At 50.1% G+C, this 17,940-nt stretch overlaps 2 protein-coding genes and 1 non-coding gene across 3 annotated transcripts; 1 reads left to right on the forward strand and 2 right to left on the reverse strand.

Annotated features, from left to right (window-relative positions):
• Nucleotides 1-1,114: 1,114 nt before the first annotated feature.
• Nucleotides 1,115-1,186, reverse strand: TRNAM-CAU (transfer RNA methionine (anticodon CAU)). Its single transcript has one exon. It is a non-coding gene; the product is annotated as a tRNA-Met (tRNA).
• A 258-nt stretch (nucleotides 1,187-1,444) lies between these two features.
• Nucleotides 1,445-7,656, forward strand: ILF2 (interleukin enhancer binding factor 2). Its single transcript, XM_049635002.1, has 14 exons — nucleotides 1,445-1,513; nucleotides 1,999-2,058; nucleotides 2,233-2,275; nucleotides 2,549-2,653; nucleotides 3,038-3,115; nucleotides 3,442-3,544; nucleotides 4,137-4,202; nucleotides 4,829-4,945; nucleotides 5,377-5,455; nucleotides 5,938-6,025; nucleotides 6,415-6,476; nucleotides 6,567-6,681; nucleotides 6,901-6,991; nucleotides 7,135-7,656. The coding sequence occupies exons 1-14, from the start codon at nucleotides 1,509-1,511 to the stop codon at nucleotides 7,293-7,295; spliced, it is 1,173 nt and encodes a 390-aa protein (XP_049490959.1). The 5' UTR covers nucleotides 1,445-1,508; the 3' UTR covers nucleotides 7,296-7,656.
• A 178-nt stretch (nucleotides 7,657-7,834) lies between these two features.
• SNAPIN (SNAP associated protein) lies at nucleotides 7,835-16,279 on the reverse strand. The gene is made up of 7 exons (XM_049635015.1): nucleotides 16,010-16,279; nucleotides 15,277-15,331; nucleotides 11,532-11,696; nucleotides 9,345-9,731; nucleotides 9,098-9,144; nucleotides 8,731-8,849; nucleotides 7,835-8,425 (listed from the first exon to the last, which is right to left on the reverse strand). Exons 3-7 carry the CDS (start codon nucleotides 11,549-11,551, stop codon nucleotides 8,324-8,326), a joined length of 675 nt encoding a protein of 224 aa, XP_049490972.1. The 5' UTR covers nucleotides 11,552-11,696; nucleotides 15,277-15,331; nucleotides 16,010-16,279; the 3' UTR covers nucleotides 7,835-8,323.
• Between the last annotated feature and the right edge of the window lie 1,661 nt (nucleotides 16,280-17,940).

The following is a 17,940-nucleotide window of genomic DNA, read 5'->3' on the forward strand; positions in this document are numbered from 1 at the left end:
TGTCAAGCAAGAGAAACTGGGGGCGGGGGGGGGGGGGAAGTACATACAGTATGAGTCCACTGATGTGAAGTTCAAGAACAGACAAAACTAATCCATGCTCACAGAAATAGGAAATCGTGATTCCCTCCAGGGGCAGGGTAAAGGGGTATGAGCGAACTTTAAGTGATGAAAATGTTCTTTACCTTAACCTGCGTGATGGTTACATGAATACATTACGTGATGGTTACAGAATACATTACTCAAAATTAATCGAGAGGAAAGCTTAAGATCTGTGCTTTTTGCTGTAGTAAATTATACATCAGTAAAGTAACAGAATTACACAACAGCAACAGCAACTAATTCTGGGGGGAGTGATGGTGGTAAATGCAGTTACATTGTCTCTGCATTTTTTACGAGGAGGGTATAAGTACTGCATAAAACCAGACTTTGCAAACTCAAGGATGTATGGTGTAATTTTTAGAGTAACCGCTAAAAGAATGCGTAACTTCCAATTAACAGAGGCGGGGAAGGAAATAAACGTTCATCAGTACAAGAGCAGACAAGAAGCGGGAGAACGAGGACTCGCGGAGGCGCAGGAGCAGCGCTGCGCGCCGTCGGATCGCAAGGACAGCGCGTGCGCGTGCTCGCCGGGCGGGAGCGCGCTGACCCGGCGGAGACGCGGCCGCCGGGGAGCGGCGGCGGATGTGCGGTCGAGGGCTGCTCCCTCTCACTTCCCCTGCTCGCTTTTTCTGAGCCCTCTTTCAAAGGCTGCCTCAGTTTCACTTCTAGTCCCTTATCATCAGTGCTCTTCCCTCTGGTTCCGTCAGTATATGCCCTTTTCTCAAATCCGCTTCTCCTGCCGTAAGTTTCCAGCCTTCGGTGAACTCCACCCAGGCGTGGTGTTGCTTAAAGTCCTTCCCGTTCCCGTTTCACTTGCTGATGGCAAAAACAGGTTTTAAAGGCTGCATTTTTGAGGAAGGAGAAAGTAACAGAAAGGTGATTTTAAGTACTGAAGAAAATTGAACTCCAAATAGTGTCCTGGAGGAAAAAAAACCAAAAAACACTGAAGAAAATTGAACTCTAAATAGTGTCCTGAAGGAGGAAAACGCAGAAAAGAAGAAAAAGAAAGCCGCTGTAGCAGAGGATGGTTTCGATCCATCGACCTCTGGGTTATGGGCCCAGCACGCTTCCGCTGCGCCACTCTGCTACGATGCGGGAGCGGGCTCTGGAATCATATAGAAAGGTTTCTTCTGGCTTCTTTACACCGCGCCACCTAGGGTCTGGTTACAAAAATAGTCACTACTGGCAAATCTGTTCTTATTGGCTAATTTCTGACACAGCAGGCGTTCTTTATTGGTCTGTAGGCCGGTCTGCCAAAGTAAGCCAATGGGCATTAGCGGCGGGGTGCGGCGCGGCCCAATCGCGGCAGAGCTTGTTGGGACGCGCCGGCGAGCCGCGTCTCCGGTCGTCTGCTCCTCCGAGGAGAGGGGCGGTTGGCGTGGACTCCATTGTTCGGGATTTAGGGCGCCATGAGGTGAGGGCACTGGGCTGCTCTGCGAAGGCTCAGGGTGCTCCCGCGAAAACTTCGGGAAGGTGGGCCGACAGGAGCCGGGGCTCCCGACGGGGCCGCGCGTCCGGGGTCTGCCCGAAGCCCGAGAGCTCTCGGCCGGGGCGACGGCGGCGGTCGGGGGCTGTGGAGGCGTGGAGACCCAGCGCGCCACGTCCGGGGGATAGAGGGTGTGCGGGTAAAGGCTCCACCGCGTCGGTGGATAAAGGGGCAGCCGCTTTCGTCCCTCGAGCGCTGGGGGCCGTGGCCCGGGGGTCATGGGGCATTTCTCGCGGGGACCCGGTGGTGCAGCCCGGCGTTGTTCGCTGTGGGTTGTGATTGAGTCGTCCAGGGAGGAGGCGCGGTGTGGTGACGCTGGGCACCGGGAGCGAGAAGCGCAAGCGGGAGTCAGAGCGGCCGGTGTGCTGCGGGCTCCTTCGGCGGGGTCGCCAGTTAAATCTCTGCCGTTGTAGGGGTGACCGAGGCCGTGGTCGTGGCGGGCGCTTTGGTTCCAGAGGAGGCCCCGGAGGAGGGTGAGTGCCGGTTCCTACACCTGTGCACGGCTCGGTCCGCGCTTCAGTCCCCCCGGCTGCAGTCGGGGGGCGCTGGGTGCCCCGCCTCGGTGAGGTCCGGCTCCCGGGCTCCCCGCTGAGGAGTGTGGCCCCACTTTATCTGATGAATGATCTGCCTTGTTGTTCTTGTTTTAGGTTCAGGCCCTTCGTGCCACATATTCCATTTGATTTCTATTTGGTGAGTGCTTGGCCCCTGTTGGCAGTAACAGGATTGTAATCTTTGTTCTAAAAGGTTAACTGGGTCTCTGGCTTGTCTGTTGGTGTAAAAGCGCCGAGAGCTTACATTATGGCCAGTCCTTGTGGCGGGTATACTTGTTTGAATATCTTAAGGAGTAAAAAGCAGCGTAGATTTTTCTCTTTCCAGTTTTTTTCTGTTGTGGCAACAGAGCAAAGGATCCATCCTATGCATTATTTTCGGTAAACAGTGTATCCGTGTTTCTTTCTGCTGTAGTGTGAAATGGCCTTCCCCCGGGTCAAGCCAGCACCTGATGAAACTTCCTTCAGTGAGGCCTTGCTGAAGAGGAATCAGGACCTTGCTCCTAATTCTGCCGAACAGGTATATTCTTTTGGCTTTCCTCCTCGGATTTCTCTAAGAAAGCCAGAGAAGTGAATAACCGTGGTGAGGTTCCTGTTACCAGAGCCTAAACTTGACAGAGGGTTTAATTGTTCGCCTGGTTTCTCCTTGTGGGTAGAGGGAGAGTGCCAGGTGGATTGTATAAGCATTACATGTGCTTTCATATTGTCACTGGGGACTCTGTCTTTGGGCCAAAAAGTTACTCTCCTGGCATATTCAAGGCCAGAAGGGTCAGAGTGTTTTCAAAACCCTGTGTAGGTATTGATTCAGCTTGTCTAGAAGGGATTAGGGGAAAATACTCAAACTCTGAAAAGTTGCCTGTAATTTTTCACTTCAGGGCATTTTTTATTTTATGCTGTTTTTTAGGCCTCTATCCTTTCCCTGGTGACAAAAATAAACAATGTGATTGACAATTTGATTGTGGCTCCAGGGACGTTTGAAGTGGTGAGTCTTTAATGATTTAGTCATAGAAAAGGGCAGCCTTGGTTGTGCGGAAGTTTCCTTAATCTCCAAAGCCAAGTTTGAAATGGAAAGGAAAGCATAGTGGGATTCCTTTCTACTAGTGGTGATCTCAGGGATAAAACTTGTATTACTGCTATCAGGTAGCCATAATGTATCAGGCTTTTCATGTGGTTGTTTTGGGATATCATTTGACCTCTGCTACTTCCAATTCTGGGTAATAATTGTGTCGTCATTGATTTCTGAGAGGAATTAGGCCATCTTTCACTTCTACATCCCCCCCCTCCCCCCCGAAATCCCTTTTCCAACAGCAAATTGAAGAAGTCCGACAGGTGGGATCATATAAAAAGGGAACAATGACAACCGGACACAACGTGGCCGACCTGGTGGTAATCCTAAAGATTCTGCCAACATGTGAGTGCACCTCTTTCTGGCCACAGGAGCGGAAAGTTGCATTTGAGGCATAGGGATCTTTAAAGCCCAAATCTCTTGCAGGAAAGGTTGTTTGGAAAACGAATGGGGAATTCATTTTTTTAAATGTATATTGGGGTAATAAAGGACAAAGTCTAGGCTGTGTGTCTGAAAGAATGTATGGCCAGTTGCTACAGGGCAGCGTTTCTCAGCAGGGGGTGGTTTTGTCCCTCATGGGACATCTGGCAGTGTCTGGAGACATTTGGGGCTACTGGCATCAAAGGAGTGGAGGTCGGGGATGCTGCTGAGTACCCTGCAGTGCACAGGGTGTACCTTACCTCCAGCCCCACATGGCATTAGTGCCACTGACAAGAAACTCTCCTATAAAAGGATGTGGGTATAGGAGGTGGCCTATTCCCTGAGACTTCCTGTTTCTGTTTGAGTGTTAGCTTTCCCTTGTACAAGCGTTTATTCTGTTGCTTGCCCTTGCTCCAGCCTTGTACATGGGGCACAAATCGGTGTGGAGTACCATAGAGATGTACAGAAAGTATGTGAATAATTACAATGCTCATGGTCTCCTTTTCTCTCAATCTAGTGGAAGCTGTTGCTGCCCTAGGGAACAAAGTTGTGGAAAGCCTAAGAGCACAAGATCCTTCTGAAGGTTGGTTTGAGTTTGTTGTTGGACATGTATTCAGTAGGAGCCAGGCCTATAATGACAACTACACTTTTAACAAAGGTCAGGCTAGAAAGAAGAGTGAATGCAGAGATTTTTTTTGTTACTGTTTATTTTTGAGGGGCCGGGCAGAGAGAGGGAGACAGAGGATCCAAAGCAGGCTGTGTGTGCACTGACAGCAGAGAGCCCGATGTGGAGCTTGAACTCACCAACAGCGAAATCATGACCTGAGCTGAAGTTGGTGCTTAACTTACTGAGCCACGCATTCTGAGCCAGCCGCCTCTTGAATGCAGAGTTCTGTGTTGCGGAAGTTTTTGCAGTGATCTCCAGTGTTTGATACCCAGTTCATCTCCGTTACTTTTATTTATTTTTTTATTTTTCTGAAGTTTATATATTTAAGTAATCTCTGCACCCAGTGTGGGGCTCGAACTCGTGCCCCAGAGGTCAAGTGTCCCATGCCAGGCGCCCCATCTCTTTCTTATGAAAGTATCTTGAATCCTCGTTCTGGACTCTTGCTGTTTTTAGAAACCTATCTGCTCTCCTACTTCAACCCTATATTTACCTCTGGTCATCTAAGGGAGATGGGGGCGTTACAGGTTTTGATTTTCTTTCAGTTTTGACCATGCTGACCAATGAAACTGGTTTCGAGATCAGTTCCTCTGATGCTACAGTGAAGATTCTCATTACAACAGTGCCACCCAATCTCCGAAAACTGGACCCAGAACTCCACTGTTAGTCCTTTTTTTCCATTTCTGGGATACTTGGGGGAAATTCAAAACATGGTATAAGACAAGGTTGCTGTTGAGTGTTTAGCTAGTTGCTATTCCACGTGAAAACTTCTGGACCTAAGTTGACCCCCAGACTTCACTATCTCCCTCTGTAATTTGGAGACAGTTTTACTAGCTTGCTAGTGAAACTGCCAGACAGGATGGCCAAGAAAGCAAGTGGATTGCAGGACAGTATTTATGGAGGGAATGGGCTCTTGGAGAAAGTTGTGGATCTTGTGTGCTTACAGATTTGGTTTAGGGGAGGAATAGTGATTTCTAGACAAGTGATTTGCTGGTCTGAGGAACCTGGGGTGGTTTAAGAAATTACAAGGAGGCTGAATTGCTTGCTTAGTGACAGGAGTGTTTCATCGTGGCCTGTTCTGCTGGTCTTATAGTGGACATCAAGGTGTTGCAGAGCGCCTTAGCAGCCATCAGACATGCCCGCTGGTTTGAGGAAAATGCTTCTCAGTCCACGTGAGTTCCTTGCTATTTGAGTTTAAATAACCTAATTATTCTAATTATACTGAATAGCAGGATACCTCCATACTTCCTCTGTTAAAACTCTTTGGCTATAATTGGCCAGGTTTCTTTTTTTTTTTTTTTTAATACACCTTATGTTAGCAAATTAAAAGGTTTTTTTGTTTAACATTCATTTGAGAGAGAGCATGCCAGTGAGTGGGGAAGGGGCAGAGAGAGAGGGAGACACAGAATCCAAAGCTGGCTTCAGGCTCCAGGCTGTCAGCACAGAGCCTGATGTGGGGTTTGAACCCATGAACTGTAGGATCATGACCTGAGCTGAAGTCAGACACTTAACTGACTAAGCCACCCGGGTGCCCCTAAGTAAGCAAATTTAGATGGAGAGAAACAGAATGTATAGTTTTAGAAATAACAACAGCTCTGTACCTCAGGGATGGGAGTACATGATATTTTAATCCCTGGGTTCCTCTTACCTTCAGAGTTAAAGTTCTCATCAGACTGTTGAAGGACCTGAGAATCCGTTTTCCTGGCTTTGAGCCCCTCACACCCTGGATCCTTGACTTACTTGTAAGTAACGGGCAGTTGGAGTTCCTGGTCACCCCTATTTAACAGCAGTTATTCTGAAACCGGCCAGAATCGGAAATTTGGTGAAGCTGAAAATCAGTCTCATGGTGGGCAATAATTCAGTAAATACATGGTGTTTATTACTGCGTTGGGTTTTTAGAGTTTCAGTTGAATGAGTAATTTTACTGTCCCTATTCCTCTTTGTTACTGATGTAATTTTAGTAATGAGATAATGAGAAATCAGTGAATGAGCAGCTAGTTTCAGAACTGCTTCTGAATATGAACATTTTACTTAGACTTCAATAATCTGTTTTGTGAATGTTTGAGGTTTCAGTTTGTTTGGCTAGAATTGTCAAGTTTATGGCACACCTACCAGGTTGATTATTTTCCAGGGGCACTATGCTGTGATGAACAATCCCACCAGACAGCCTTTGGCCCTAAACGTGGCATACAGGTACAGCATGCTTCTTTGGGTTTGGGGCTGGGTGTAAGAGGTCTTGTGTGTTTTTTTTTTTTTTTTTTTAAACGTTCTTGTGTGCTTCAGACGTTGCTTACAGATCCTGGCTGCAGGACTGTTCCTGCCAGGGTCAGTGGGTATCACTGACCCCTGTGAGAGTGGCAACTTCAGAGTACACACCGTCATGACTCTGGAACAACAGGTATGGGGTCAGCTCTGCAATTGCGTGTTGTGTCCTACTCCTGAATACTCCAGATCAGAAGGCAAAGGCAATGTGGTCTTTACGGGTCAGGGATTTGGGGGTTCTCACAAACTTTGGTCTTGAAATTAAAGTTGTCCTCATCTGTTTTCATGAGAATATTCATCAGATACGGTACTTTAACTCCCCTTTCTAGTTTACTCTCACTCTGCTCCCCTTTAGGACATGGTGTGCTACACAGCTCAGACTCTGGTCCGAATCCTCTCACATGGTGGCTTTCGGAAGATTCTCGGCCAGGAGGGTGATGCCAGCTGTGAGTGATCGTTGTGGGTCAGGGGATCTTTATGGTACTCTGCTCTACAAAGCTCTACACTACTCAGATGTGTTACTATTTCCACTGTGTAGGTTATGACTTGTATGCTGGGCTAGTTGCCTGAAATCGCATTTTTTTTCCAGATCTTGCTTCTGAAATCTCTACCTGGGATGGAGTGATAGTGACACCTTCAGAAAAGGCTTATGAGAAGCCACCAGAGAAGAAGGAAGGAGAAGAAGAGGAGGAGAATACGGAAGAACCACCTCAAGGAGAGGAAGAGGAAAGCATGGAGACTCAGGAGTGACCTTCCTTCCTATCTTCATCCCCTTTGTTGTCCAAGGTGAAGACTGGAGCCCAAGCTAACTGCTACTGGACTTTATGTGGTGGCATTTCTGAGGGAAAAGGGAGATGGGAAGGAAAAGAAACTATAGAAGGAAGTGTCATTCCACTGGGTTCCACTTGGCTCAACAGCCAGAAGTCTCCCATTTACGACCTATGCCATCCATCTATAGTGAAGCAGGAGACCAGCCTTTCTTCCTAAGACTTCAGAGTCCCCAGGTCCTGGAAACCTCCCTCAAACAGTACTTTGTTGTTGAAATGTTGTGAACTGTTAGTGCCTGGAATTTTTTTTTTCCTAAGAAAAGTGATTAAAGTACTTCCTCGTAGGGCTCTTGCTCGTTTTTCCTTGGCATCTGGCAACCTTTTTTGCTTTCTGTACTTCTCAATGAAAGTGGTATTTGAGTCTTCTCATTGTAAACACTAGATCACAATTTGAAGCAGTATCTGAATTAAAGTTTCTACAAAGATTCTTGGAACCTTTCCATATACCAAAGTCAACTAGAACACTGTTTAAGCATTTATTGAATGAAATGGTTCTACCAATACTGCCACTGTATTCAAGCCCAGTGCCATCCACAAAAGAGGGTAGACAGAGGTCATTACCTTGACTTTGCCTGCCCTTCAGATCCTCAGTGTAAACAAAGGAAAACAAGTCACAGATAGAGGACATGCAATGGAGGAAGCCCCTCACTAACTAGGCTTGAAGGTAGAGGAGCTGGGCCTTGAGAATGTAGGTTTTAAAAAGGTAGAGTCCTCGGCCCATTCTTGGAAGCAAGAGCCATAATAAATCCTTTGGGATCATTAGTCCTGCTGTACACAGGTTTCTTTGGGCCCCATAGAAGTGGGTAAGACTTAAGTGCTTCAGACAGAAACAACTGGGCTGTCTGTCTGATGTCCCAAGGTCTACAGGGAGTTCCCGGAGGAAGCAAGGCAGCCAGGGAAGAGTACTTGTGCTATTACGGGGCCAGGCACGAGCCCCATCTTCTGGCCTGTTTACTTGCTCGGGGAACCAGAAGGGTAAACTCCTGAATCCAGCATTGCCCTCCTGCGGGCTGTTTCCTTGGCAACACTGTGGTTTAGTCGCCTCAGCCGTTCCTACGAGACAAGATTTGGAATCCTAACTACTCCAGGTGAAGCTTTAGAACGCCCCGTCCGCTAGATGCGGGAAAACACCCTGGCCTCGCTCCCTCTTGATGTAAGTCCTCTAAGGTGCGAAGAACATTAAATGAGGGCAGCTGGGTATGGAGAATGGAGATGATAAGATCTATCATGGCTGACACTGGTTGACAACTCTCTTTCCCCAAAGACTAAAAATCACAGTGACTTTTATGGTCATCCCTTGAAAATGAGAATACCCTGAGGACTTCTAAAGGATCACTGTTCGCAGGGAATTCCTTTACCTGCGCATTCTGCAGAATGTTGTTGACCAAGACAACTCGTCGCCGGGCATTAAGCAGCTTCTTGACATAGGGGTCGAGATCCAGGGCCACTTTCTGATCCTCGTTGATTCGGCACAGCTCTGGGGGATGGAAGTAAGCTGCAAACTAACACCTAATGGCTCCTCGTTCTTGGGGAAGGCAGGCTGGTAAGTGGGATGAAGGCACGCCTGCACCCACATGGGCCGGTCACTAGAAACTTAGGGAAGCAGGAATCACTGGAGCCCTGATGTCCTGGAAGCACACGACACAAACCCACCCGGAGGTGGGCTAGACACGAGGTCCTAAAAGCGAGCTGCAGGATCGCGGGAATGCAGGGATGCTTACTCACCAGTAGCCAAGTTGTCAATTTGCTCCCGGAGCTCTACCTGGCTCTCTCTGCAAAGAGTTTCGAGGCCTACACGGTCAGTTAATGGGACTCAAAGAGCCGGCTCCCCTGGAGGCTTCCCAAGACCTGAGCCAAGCCAGCCCCGCCCCTTCCGGACCTGGCCCCGCCCCCTCCGGCGCCCCCCGCCCCCCCCCCCCCCCCCCCACAGCCAAACCGAGAAGAGGCCCCACCCCGCCCTTCCCTCTCGGACCTGACAGCGTGGACGTGAGAGTCCAGCTGCTGCACAGCCGGTCGTAGGAACTCTAGGAGCCCCTCGGCGAAGAGATCGCGGCCTGCGAGACCCGCCACGGGGGTCCCTGCCCCGGACACAGCGGCAGAACCAGCCCCAGCCATGGCGAGCAGCCCTTCCGCCGAGAACGTGCCGCGCGGGCCGCCGGGAACTGGAGCCGAGCTGAAGCGCGCCGCCAGGGGGCGCCCGGCAGAGCTGTGGGCGGGACCCAGCCGGGGGGCTTCTGGGAAACCGAGTCTCCGCCACTGCCGGCGGTTAGGCGGAGCTGTAGGTCCTTGGAGGCCCCAGAGGGTGCTGTTGGCGGGCGGGCTGGGAGGAACCGTTTTGGGGGCGCCTATCTTCGGTTTTCTGCAAAGGTGGAAAATAAATGCTCGTCTCGTCAGTTGTGTATAGCCCTCTCCTGTTAATTTGATGAGAAAACCAGATTGTATTCCTAGTATAGGTTCCTGTTTCTAAATTTGAGAGTATTTTTTTAAGGGCGCTACGGTATGTACAAAACTGTAAGAATGGGGCGCCTGGCTGGCTAGATCAGGCTCTGTGCCGACAGCACGGAACCTGCTTGGGATTCTCGCTCTCTGCCCCTTCCCTGCTCACTCTCTCTCTCAAAATAAACATTAAAAAACAAAACAACCTGCACAGAACACTATCAAGTCTCAAAGGGAATGAATTTTTTTTTTTTTTTTAAGGTTATGTATTTATTTTGAGAATGAATCCTAAGCAGGCCTCACACTGTCGGCACAGAGCTTGACACCGGGCTTGAACTCAACAAACCATGAGGTTGTGACTTGAGTCGAGATCGAGAGTCTGATGTTTAACCAACCAACTGAGCCACCCCGGTGCCTGGTAAAAGGAATGGAGTTCTGGCACATGCTCCCAGAGGGTGAACCTTGGAGACATCACGCTGGGAAAAATAAGCCAGAAACGAAGACACATACTGTCTGGTTATTACAGAAAGTACCCAGAGCAGTCCAACTCATGGACATAAAATGTGGTTTCTTTTCTATCAGCACAGTGTTGCAGGGGCCGGAAGGAAAGGTGAATGAGGAGTTACTGTTTCATGGGTAGAGTCTCAGTATGGGATGATAAAAAAGTTCTAAAGAGGAGTAATGATGATGAACTTACTTAATGCCACTGACAAGTACACTTAAAAATGGTGAAAGTGGGTGCTCCTGGGTGCCTCAGTTGGTTAAGCACCTTGAGTTCAGCTCAGGTTATGATTTCATGGTTCATGAGACTGAACCCCACATTGGGCTCTGCATGGACAGCGAGGAGCCTGCTTGGGATTCTCACCTCTCTCTCTCTCTCTCTCTCTCTCTCTCTCTCTCTCCCTGCCCCTCCCCCACTTGCTCTCTCTCAAAAAAACAATGACAGTGGTAAATTTTATGTGCATTTTGCCACAGTAAAGCAAAATTTAAAGCCTACATGTGTTTTCATATTAAGAAATTTTTTTTTAATGTTTTTATTTATTTTCGAGAGAGAGCAAGCAGGGGAGGGGCAGAGAGAGAGGGAGACACAGAATCCGAAGCAGGCTCCAGGCTGTCAGCACAGAGCCTGATGCAGGGCTCGAACCCATGAACCGTGAGATCATGACCTGAGCTGAAGTCAGATGCTTAACCCACTGAGCCACCCAGGCAGCCCCCCCCCCCCCAATTTTTTTTAGTGTTTATTTTTGGCAGAGAGACAGAGTGCGAGGGGGGGAGGGGCAGAGAGAGGGAGACAAAGAATCCCAAGCAGGCTCCAGACTTGGAGCTGTCAGCACAGAGCCTGATGCGGGGCTTGAACTCACAAGCTGTGAGATCATGACCCGAGCTGAAGTCGGACGCTTAACTGACTGAGCCCCCCCGGAAGCCACCCCCACCCCCCCGAATTTTGTTTAATGTTTCTTTATTTTTGAGAGAGAGAGAGAAACAGAATGCCAGTGGAGGCAGGGCAGAGAGACAGAGGGAAACACGGAATCTGACGCAGGCTCCAGGCTCTGAGCTGTCAGCCCGACGTAGGGCTTGAACCCATGAGCCATGGGATCATGACCTGAGCTGAAGTCAGACACGTAACCAACTGAGCCACCCAGGCACCTGTGTTTTTTCCTTCCCTCAAAAAGCTTCCTTAGTTTTGTTGCATTTTTCATGCCTTTCCAGAGAGTTTACATACATGTCTTGAATTCTCAACATGAGGCCCAGTCTCTTAAGCTCCAGTGCGTTCCAGCGGCTCGCAGTCCTGTGGGCCGTGGGGTGCAGTGAGTGCAGAAGTGCTCTTGGACGGCAAAGGGGTCCCCGGACATAGATGGCACCAGAGCGTTCAGCCTCGAGCTTCCTCCTCAGGAACAAAAGAGGAGGTGTTTAAATCGCTGTGGAGGGGTGGTGGTCCACAGCTGAAAACCCGCGGCCCCAAGCGTGATCCCTTTTAAAGCCTTGTACACTTTTTGTTGTGTTGTCTTTGTCCTCCTGTATCTTTCCCTCTAGTGATCAGAGCTGAAAGTCTCAGGAGAGGCTGCAGGCTTATTATGGGAGTAAGCGACGGGAAGGGGTAACTCTGGTACCTGCAGCCTGCCCCAGAGTCAGGCCTTGTGAGGAGGAGCCCAGGGGATGGAGGGAGTGAGGACAGGGTTGAGGAGGAAAGGGAGAAAGGCCCCATCCTTGAGGCCTGTGCTGTAGAGAGAGAGAAAAGGGCTGGCCGGCGCTGGGAAAGGAGGTTGGTGGCTCAATGTCTCTACAAGAAGCCCCCAAGTTAGGTCACAGTCCTTGCAGGTACATTTTTGAAGTAGGGTTGTGAAATTTGGAAAACAACAATCAAAAAGCCCCGGGACACTAGGTAAATGTGAATTTCAGATAAAAAATAATGTTTCAATGGAAGTATTTTATCTGGTAATCCTACTTCAAAGGCTGGTTCTCTGAGAAAAATCACTGTGTTTTGCTTTTATGCTTTCCTTCCCACTCTTATCACCTCCAGTTAGCACTTATCTCTCCTGAAGGCCCTGCCACGGCCTCCTGACTGATCTTGCCTGTTGTCTCCCTCCCCTCCAGGTCAATCTGCACTCTAGAATACCAGATTACATAATAACCCTGCTCAGAGAATACAAATGCTGAAAGGGACTTTGTTGTATTCATTCATTCATTTTCAAAGTAATCTCTGCCCCCAATGTGGGGCTTGAACTCACCGCCCAGAGATCGAGAGTCACAGGCTCTACTGACTGAGCCAGCCAGGCACCCCTGAAAGGGACTTTAGAATCCATGTTTCCACAGTTTCTTGGACACATCTGATGAGGTTTTTGGGGTGATAGTGGGGTTCATGGGGTTGGAGCCAACAGCCAAGAAAGAATTCTTGAAGACATCTTTGGTGCAAAAAAGGTGATTTGATTAAAGCACGGGGACAGAACCGGTGGGCAGGAAGAGCTGCCCTGGGACCATGAAGAGACACTGGTTATATATACTATGGAGCTGGGGGAGGTAAAGTCCAGGGGAAGTTTCCAGTGAGACTTTCATATGCTAAAGAAGGCTCACAGGATATTGGCGGTCTTGCCTGTGGAGAGAAGGTTGTTTTCATTCTAGCAAAGCCATCAGCCTTGAGACTGTGGGGAGTTCCCGGAGAAACGTTTTACTCTGCCAGCCTCAAGTATTTGTCAATGGGCTGCAGGTTATTAGGAAACTTAATTCTATCTGCCATTTTCTTCTGCTTTTGTTTCCCACATCGACGTCTGTAAGGGAGACCAGGCAAGGGACTTTTTGAAAGGAAAACCAAGGCCCAAGATGGGATCACTTATGTCAGGCCAAGTCACAAACCTGGGCTTCGTACCTAACCTAACCGCAGTTTCAACCTCTCCCAGAAATGTAGTCTTAACTGGTCCGTCGGGAGTGTCTGGTCAGCACCAACAAGGCAGTTTGTCACAAGGGCCCTCTCCAGCCTACAAAGGAGGGTGAGGCAATCCGCATGATAAGACCCCTCCCGCCTCCCCCTGGGGGAATTTCTTCGGGTTAGCCAACAGAGGAGAGAGAGGAGATGGGGGGAAACTAGAAAGATAAATGCCTGCCTCCACGGCCTTCTCACGCTCCTCAGTGCCTCCATTTCCATGGAGGACGCCTCCATGGAAGTCAGAACTCCATTTTCAGCGTCCGACCCCTTGTAACAAGCAGGAGTCCTGGAGTCTACCCAGATCCTGGTCTGGCCGGGGAACCCACTCATGGGGCATGTGGGGACGGCAGCCCTCCAGAAGCACCAGTTGGGGAAAAAAGCTGGAAGCTCAGACCTCATTGCCCGCTCCACCCCTTCCCACACCCATCCTGCTGCTTCCCCTTGGGCTCTGCTACTGAAGCACTATAGGGCTCCCTAGACCATGTTCTGGGGGCTCCCAGAAAGGGGAATGGATGAGGAAATCCCTTAACTGGACCTCTCAGGCCCCCTTCCCGGTTAAAGTCCTCCTCCCCCAAGCAGGACCGTCTGAAAGCCCTGTCCCCCCTCCCCCCGCAGCTCCATACTGGGTGTGGGGGCGCAATTGGCCTGCTGGACCAAGGGCATGGTGGTTGTACCACCTGAGCCACTGCACCTTCTCCCTACAGAGCTTCCTCAGGACCTATCCCGGGACCCAGAGCCAGCAAGGAGGGGACAGTCAACCTAAGTACCGCTCAGGTGGTAGGGACATCAGGGGAGATCAGAGATTGGGAGGGGGAGTTCTTATGACCTACATCTCCTACAGCCTCTGTGGAAAAGCCAAGAACTGAAGGGCCACTGCTCCCGCTCTCTCTCTTTTAAAATAATAAGCATTAAAAAATAAAATAAAATAAAATAAAATAAAATAAGATAAAATAAAATAAAATAAAAATAAAAGAGATGCTGAGGGTGAAGTGTGTGTGGGAAGGGGCACAGGACTTCCGTGCCCTCCAGGAGCACCATTCTCCCCAAATCCCTACGAGTTCACCAACCCTGAGGCTCCCTGAACCCCGTCCTTTGGGGTTTGGTAGAGGCTTCATTACACACGCTGGGTTGCTTAACTCATTGGCCCCTGGGGATGGATGGACCCTCTCCCCTCCCTGGAGGAACTTCCAGTCCCACCCTCCAGTCACTGAGTTCTTACCGGCCTGCATCCTTGTCACCTAGAGGCTTTCAGCAAGTCAATATTAACACAGCAAAAGACCCTTTATTGTCCTTCGTAATAGGAAACTTCCAGGTTTTAGCAGCTCTGTGCCAGGACCAGGACGAAGACCAAATATACATTTCTTGTTATAAACTACAAATACCACACCATGGATCTGTTTAAATCTTAGGCAGATAGTCACCTTATACTAAAGGGTAAAGAAATTCAATAAATCAAACCTCAATAGAGAATCTAGTGAATCCTTTAAAGAGGCTTCGTGAGGCCTGCCCTGCACCAGACCTGCTGGCCTGACCTGCCCTGCCCTGCACAGGAAGAGGACCATGACTGAGTATTGCTAGCATCACAGGTCCCAGAGTCATCCTGGCCTGTCTCCACCCTCAGGGACCCCCCTATCTTGCCCTCCTTTGCCCCTGAGCATGTAGTCAAAGGCCCTCACAGGCCAGGGAACACTGCAGGCTGGAGAGCACACCCAAGCAGGAGTATAGGGTAGCCAGATGGCTCCTGGAACATCTCCCACAACCAGGTAAAAATGGGGAGATGGTGTCTGGGGAAGGTCAGAAATCAGACCATATACCCCCATTGTGGCCACTGTGTCTGTGTATAGGGAGGGAGTGGACCCTTAAGAGGTCCCTGGAGCCCAGGGAAACGGAGGCTTGGGTACCTTGCTCTTCCCTCATTGCCTGGAGAACCAGTGGGATAGCTATTGGGGCTTCACAGGGGATGGATGGGATAGCCCATGGGAAGAGGAACAGGGACGCAGAGGCCGGGCCCTCATCCCAGGTCCCAGCCTCTCTGGGCCCCACTTACCATGCTGGTCTGGGCTGTGTACTGGCTGGAGCTACCTGATGAGGCTCCAGGAAGCCTGTAAGAGGGGAGGTAGGTGCTGCTGTTTGGGCCTACGGAGGCCGGGGTCCTATGCTCAGCCAGAGCCTCTTGCCTGGAGGCCTGGCTCCTTCTAGGGCATAGGGCCACGGGGAGTGGGCAGCAATGTTGCCACCGGTTCCAGACCAGGTGTCGTGGGATTGCTGCAGGGGAGGGGGACAGGGAGCCGCCGATGCCCTGCTTTCCCTCAGGTCCTTGCTCAGGCCAACAGACACCCAGATGTTAGAGGAAAGTGTCGAGGGTGTGGGCTTCTCCCCAGGTTCAGGCCCAGACCGCTCCAGGTACTGCACGAACCCAACAGCCCTGATGGCCTCCCAGCCCCCACCCTTGCTCCCTCTAACCCATTTGCATCTCCCACCAGCATTGTGTAAACCACCCCAAGCTCTTTGGCGACAGACCGTGGGCTACCTGATCAGCGGCGTCTCCCAACCCACCTCGGAGGTCCGCTGTACTCATTCCCCAGCATGCACAACACTTTGAGGCCCCTGTGTTTGTATTTGTTGTTCCCTACACTTGGCAGCTTCTTCCCCCTCCTGTCCCAAGGCCCTTCTAACAAATCACGCTTTTTTGGTGTCCGCTTGGTGAGCCCTTGGTAGACGGGTGGCTTAAGGAGGAGCTGGGCGGTACCTCCTTGTCCCTCTCTACCCTGGACACTCACCTGGGACTGAGGGTTGCAGAAGTGGGAACAGGGCTGAGGAGATGCTGGGAAGCGGGTGAGCAGCAAGGGGGCCTAGAGGGCCCAAGCCCAGTAGAGGAGTTCCTTTTGCCCACTGCTGGGAATGAACTCCTTCATGAGGTGGGAGGACAGCTACAGAGGGTCCGCGAAGACCCTCAAAGTGGCCTCCAGCACCAGGACGCCTCAGGGTTCCCTGACCACCAGGTCGGGCTGTGACATTTTCACAGTAAAGGTTCGCACAGATGCTGGTCTTAGCTCACTGCACTGCAGGCTGGGCAAGTGCAGGAGTTGGGTGTAGAGGACATGGGGCAGGTCCTGACAGCCACCTGTGGGCAAGAGGAGCAGAGTCAGCAGGGTGGTGGGGTTGAAAGGACCCTGGGAAGGGGGCAGAAGAGGCTGACCTAGACCATCTCAGTGGGTTATGGGAGGGTGGGGGGGGTACACGGGGAGTGGTCCAGAAACACCATAATGCTTTCCTCAGGGCAAGTGGTAGGTCAACAAAAGAGGCTGGGGAAAAAATCCCAGAGAGAAGGGTCAACCGAGGTTGTGTGAAGAGGGTAAGGAACCTACTCACCCTGTAGTTCCCTTTCCTTCTTCACAAAGCTGTCCTGGAGGCCTTGAGAGGTGCCTGTTGTGACCAGTGGAAACGTTTGCAAAAAGTTGCTGCCCACTGCCAATCAGCACCTCCCTCACGGAAGTCTTGGGAGTCTGGGCTCCACCTACGGGGTTACAACTGGCCTTGTGCACATAAAAGCGGTTTCCACCTCTTCCAATGACAGGTTAGGAATACCTGTCCAAGCTAAAGACTTCCAGTCTCACAGTTCCTTCTTTAACATAAAGGGATTATAATTATAGTACGCTCCGGTACCGTACCAGTTGGATTTTGCAAGCGCGGTTGTGTCCTCCAACGCCACGTGGTCTTCTCACGCTCACATTTCTACAGGACTAACTAAAACCCCTTGCTTTACAACCCAGAGGCTAAGAAGCCCAAGACTCAAGTCCAGGCCGTCTTAACCAAAATTTCCTTCCCAGCTTGCCACATGCACAACCTCCCACTTTGGGAGCCAGGCACCTCAATGGCAGCTGGTTTGGTAGGACGTTGTTAGGTTCTTCTTTCCCAAGAGGACGGTCCAGAATATTGCCAAAGAACATTGTGCTGGAGCTTCCTCTGGGACAAACAGGCTAGTACCCTGGTTAATCATTTTACCATAGGCTTACTCAGGGGGCAAATTCTTCACTTTCTGCCCCAAAGCCCTATCAGTACCTGCCGCCCCACCCTGATTTCAAGACAACTATGAAGAAAAGGACTCAACTCCACAAAGGGGCAGGGCAGAATATTGTTATACTGGCCACAGCATTTCAAAGAGTCCAATAATAGTAGTAGGCCTGGCTAGATTTGAGAACAATTTCTTGTTATGACGAACCAGAAATACAAGATTCCACGGAGAACTGGAACAGTTGATAGAATATAGTTGAACTTAATTAAACCTTCAAGGGAAATAAAAAAGAGGGTCAAACAAAGCCACTGAACGGAGAAGCCCAAGATTGGTTTGGGATAAACATAAGGATAACAGCCTTTCAGCGTGGGTACCTTCTGAGCCCTCCCAGAAGGGATCTGCCAGCATTCCATCTCCTTTTCTGAAGCATGTGCCAAATCAAATGGCTATTTCCTCTCCATTGCAGGTGTAAGCGAACCCAAAAGTATCTCTTTGGACAGGATACAAAGAGGAAAGTTTATACATCTAATTCCACGGTAGAAAGTGCACACACCCAACCCAGCACACTCCTTATATGGTGTCAATGCCCACAGAAGTAACTTCAATCAAATCAGAGGCACTACCATGTGTAACCTATGTGGCCCTGCGGCTATGTCGGTGTTCCTAATTACGCTAAAAATATCAATGTAGCAGAAT

This window comes from Panthera uncia, chromosome F1 (genome assembly GCF_023721935.1).
Source record: "Panthera uncia isolate 11264 chromosome F1, Puncia_PCG_1.0, whole genome shotgun sequence".
Lineage (NCBI taxonomy): Eukaryota > Metazoa > Chordata > Mammalia > Carnivora > Felidae > Panthera > Panthera uncia.

Excerpts from the sequence above, each read along its gene's own strand:
- SNAPIN (XM_049635015.1), bottom strand. The coding sequence starts at position 11,551 with ATGTTGAGAATTCAAGACAT. Across the intron at positions 9,145-9,344 it reads TCTCACGTCCACGCTGTCAG|AGAGAGCCAGGTAGAGCTCC; the intron begins GTCCGAGAGGGA and ends AACTCTTTGCAG. Across the intron at positions 8,426-8,730 it reads ACATTCTGCAGAATGCGCAG|GAACGGCTGAGGCGACTAAA; the intron begins GTAAAGGAATTC and ends CTTGTCTCGTAG.
- ILF2 (XM_049635002.1), top strand. Across the intron at positions 2,059-2,232 it reads AGAGGAGGCCCCGGAGGAGG|GTTCAGGCCCTTCGTGCCAC; the intron begins GTGAGTGCCGGT and ends TTCTTGTTTTAG. Across the intron at positions 6,477-6,566 it reads GCCCTAAACGTGGCATACAG|ACGTTGCTTACAGATCCTGG; the intron begins GTACAGCATGCT and ends TGTGTGCTTCAG.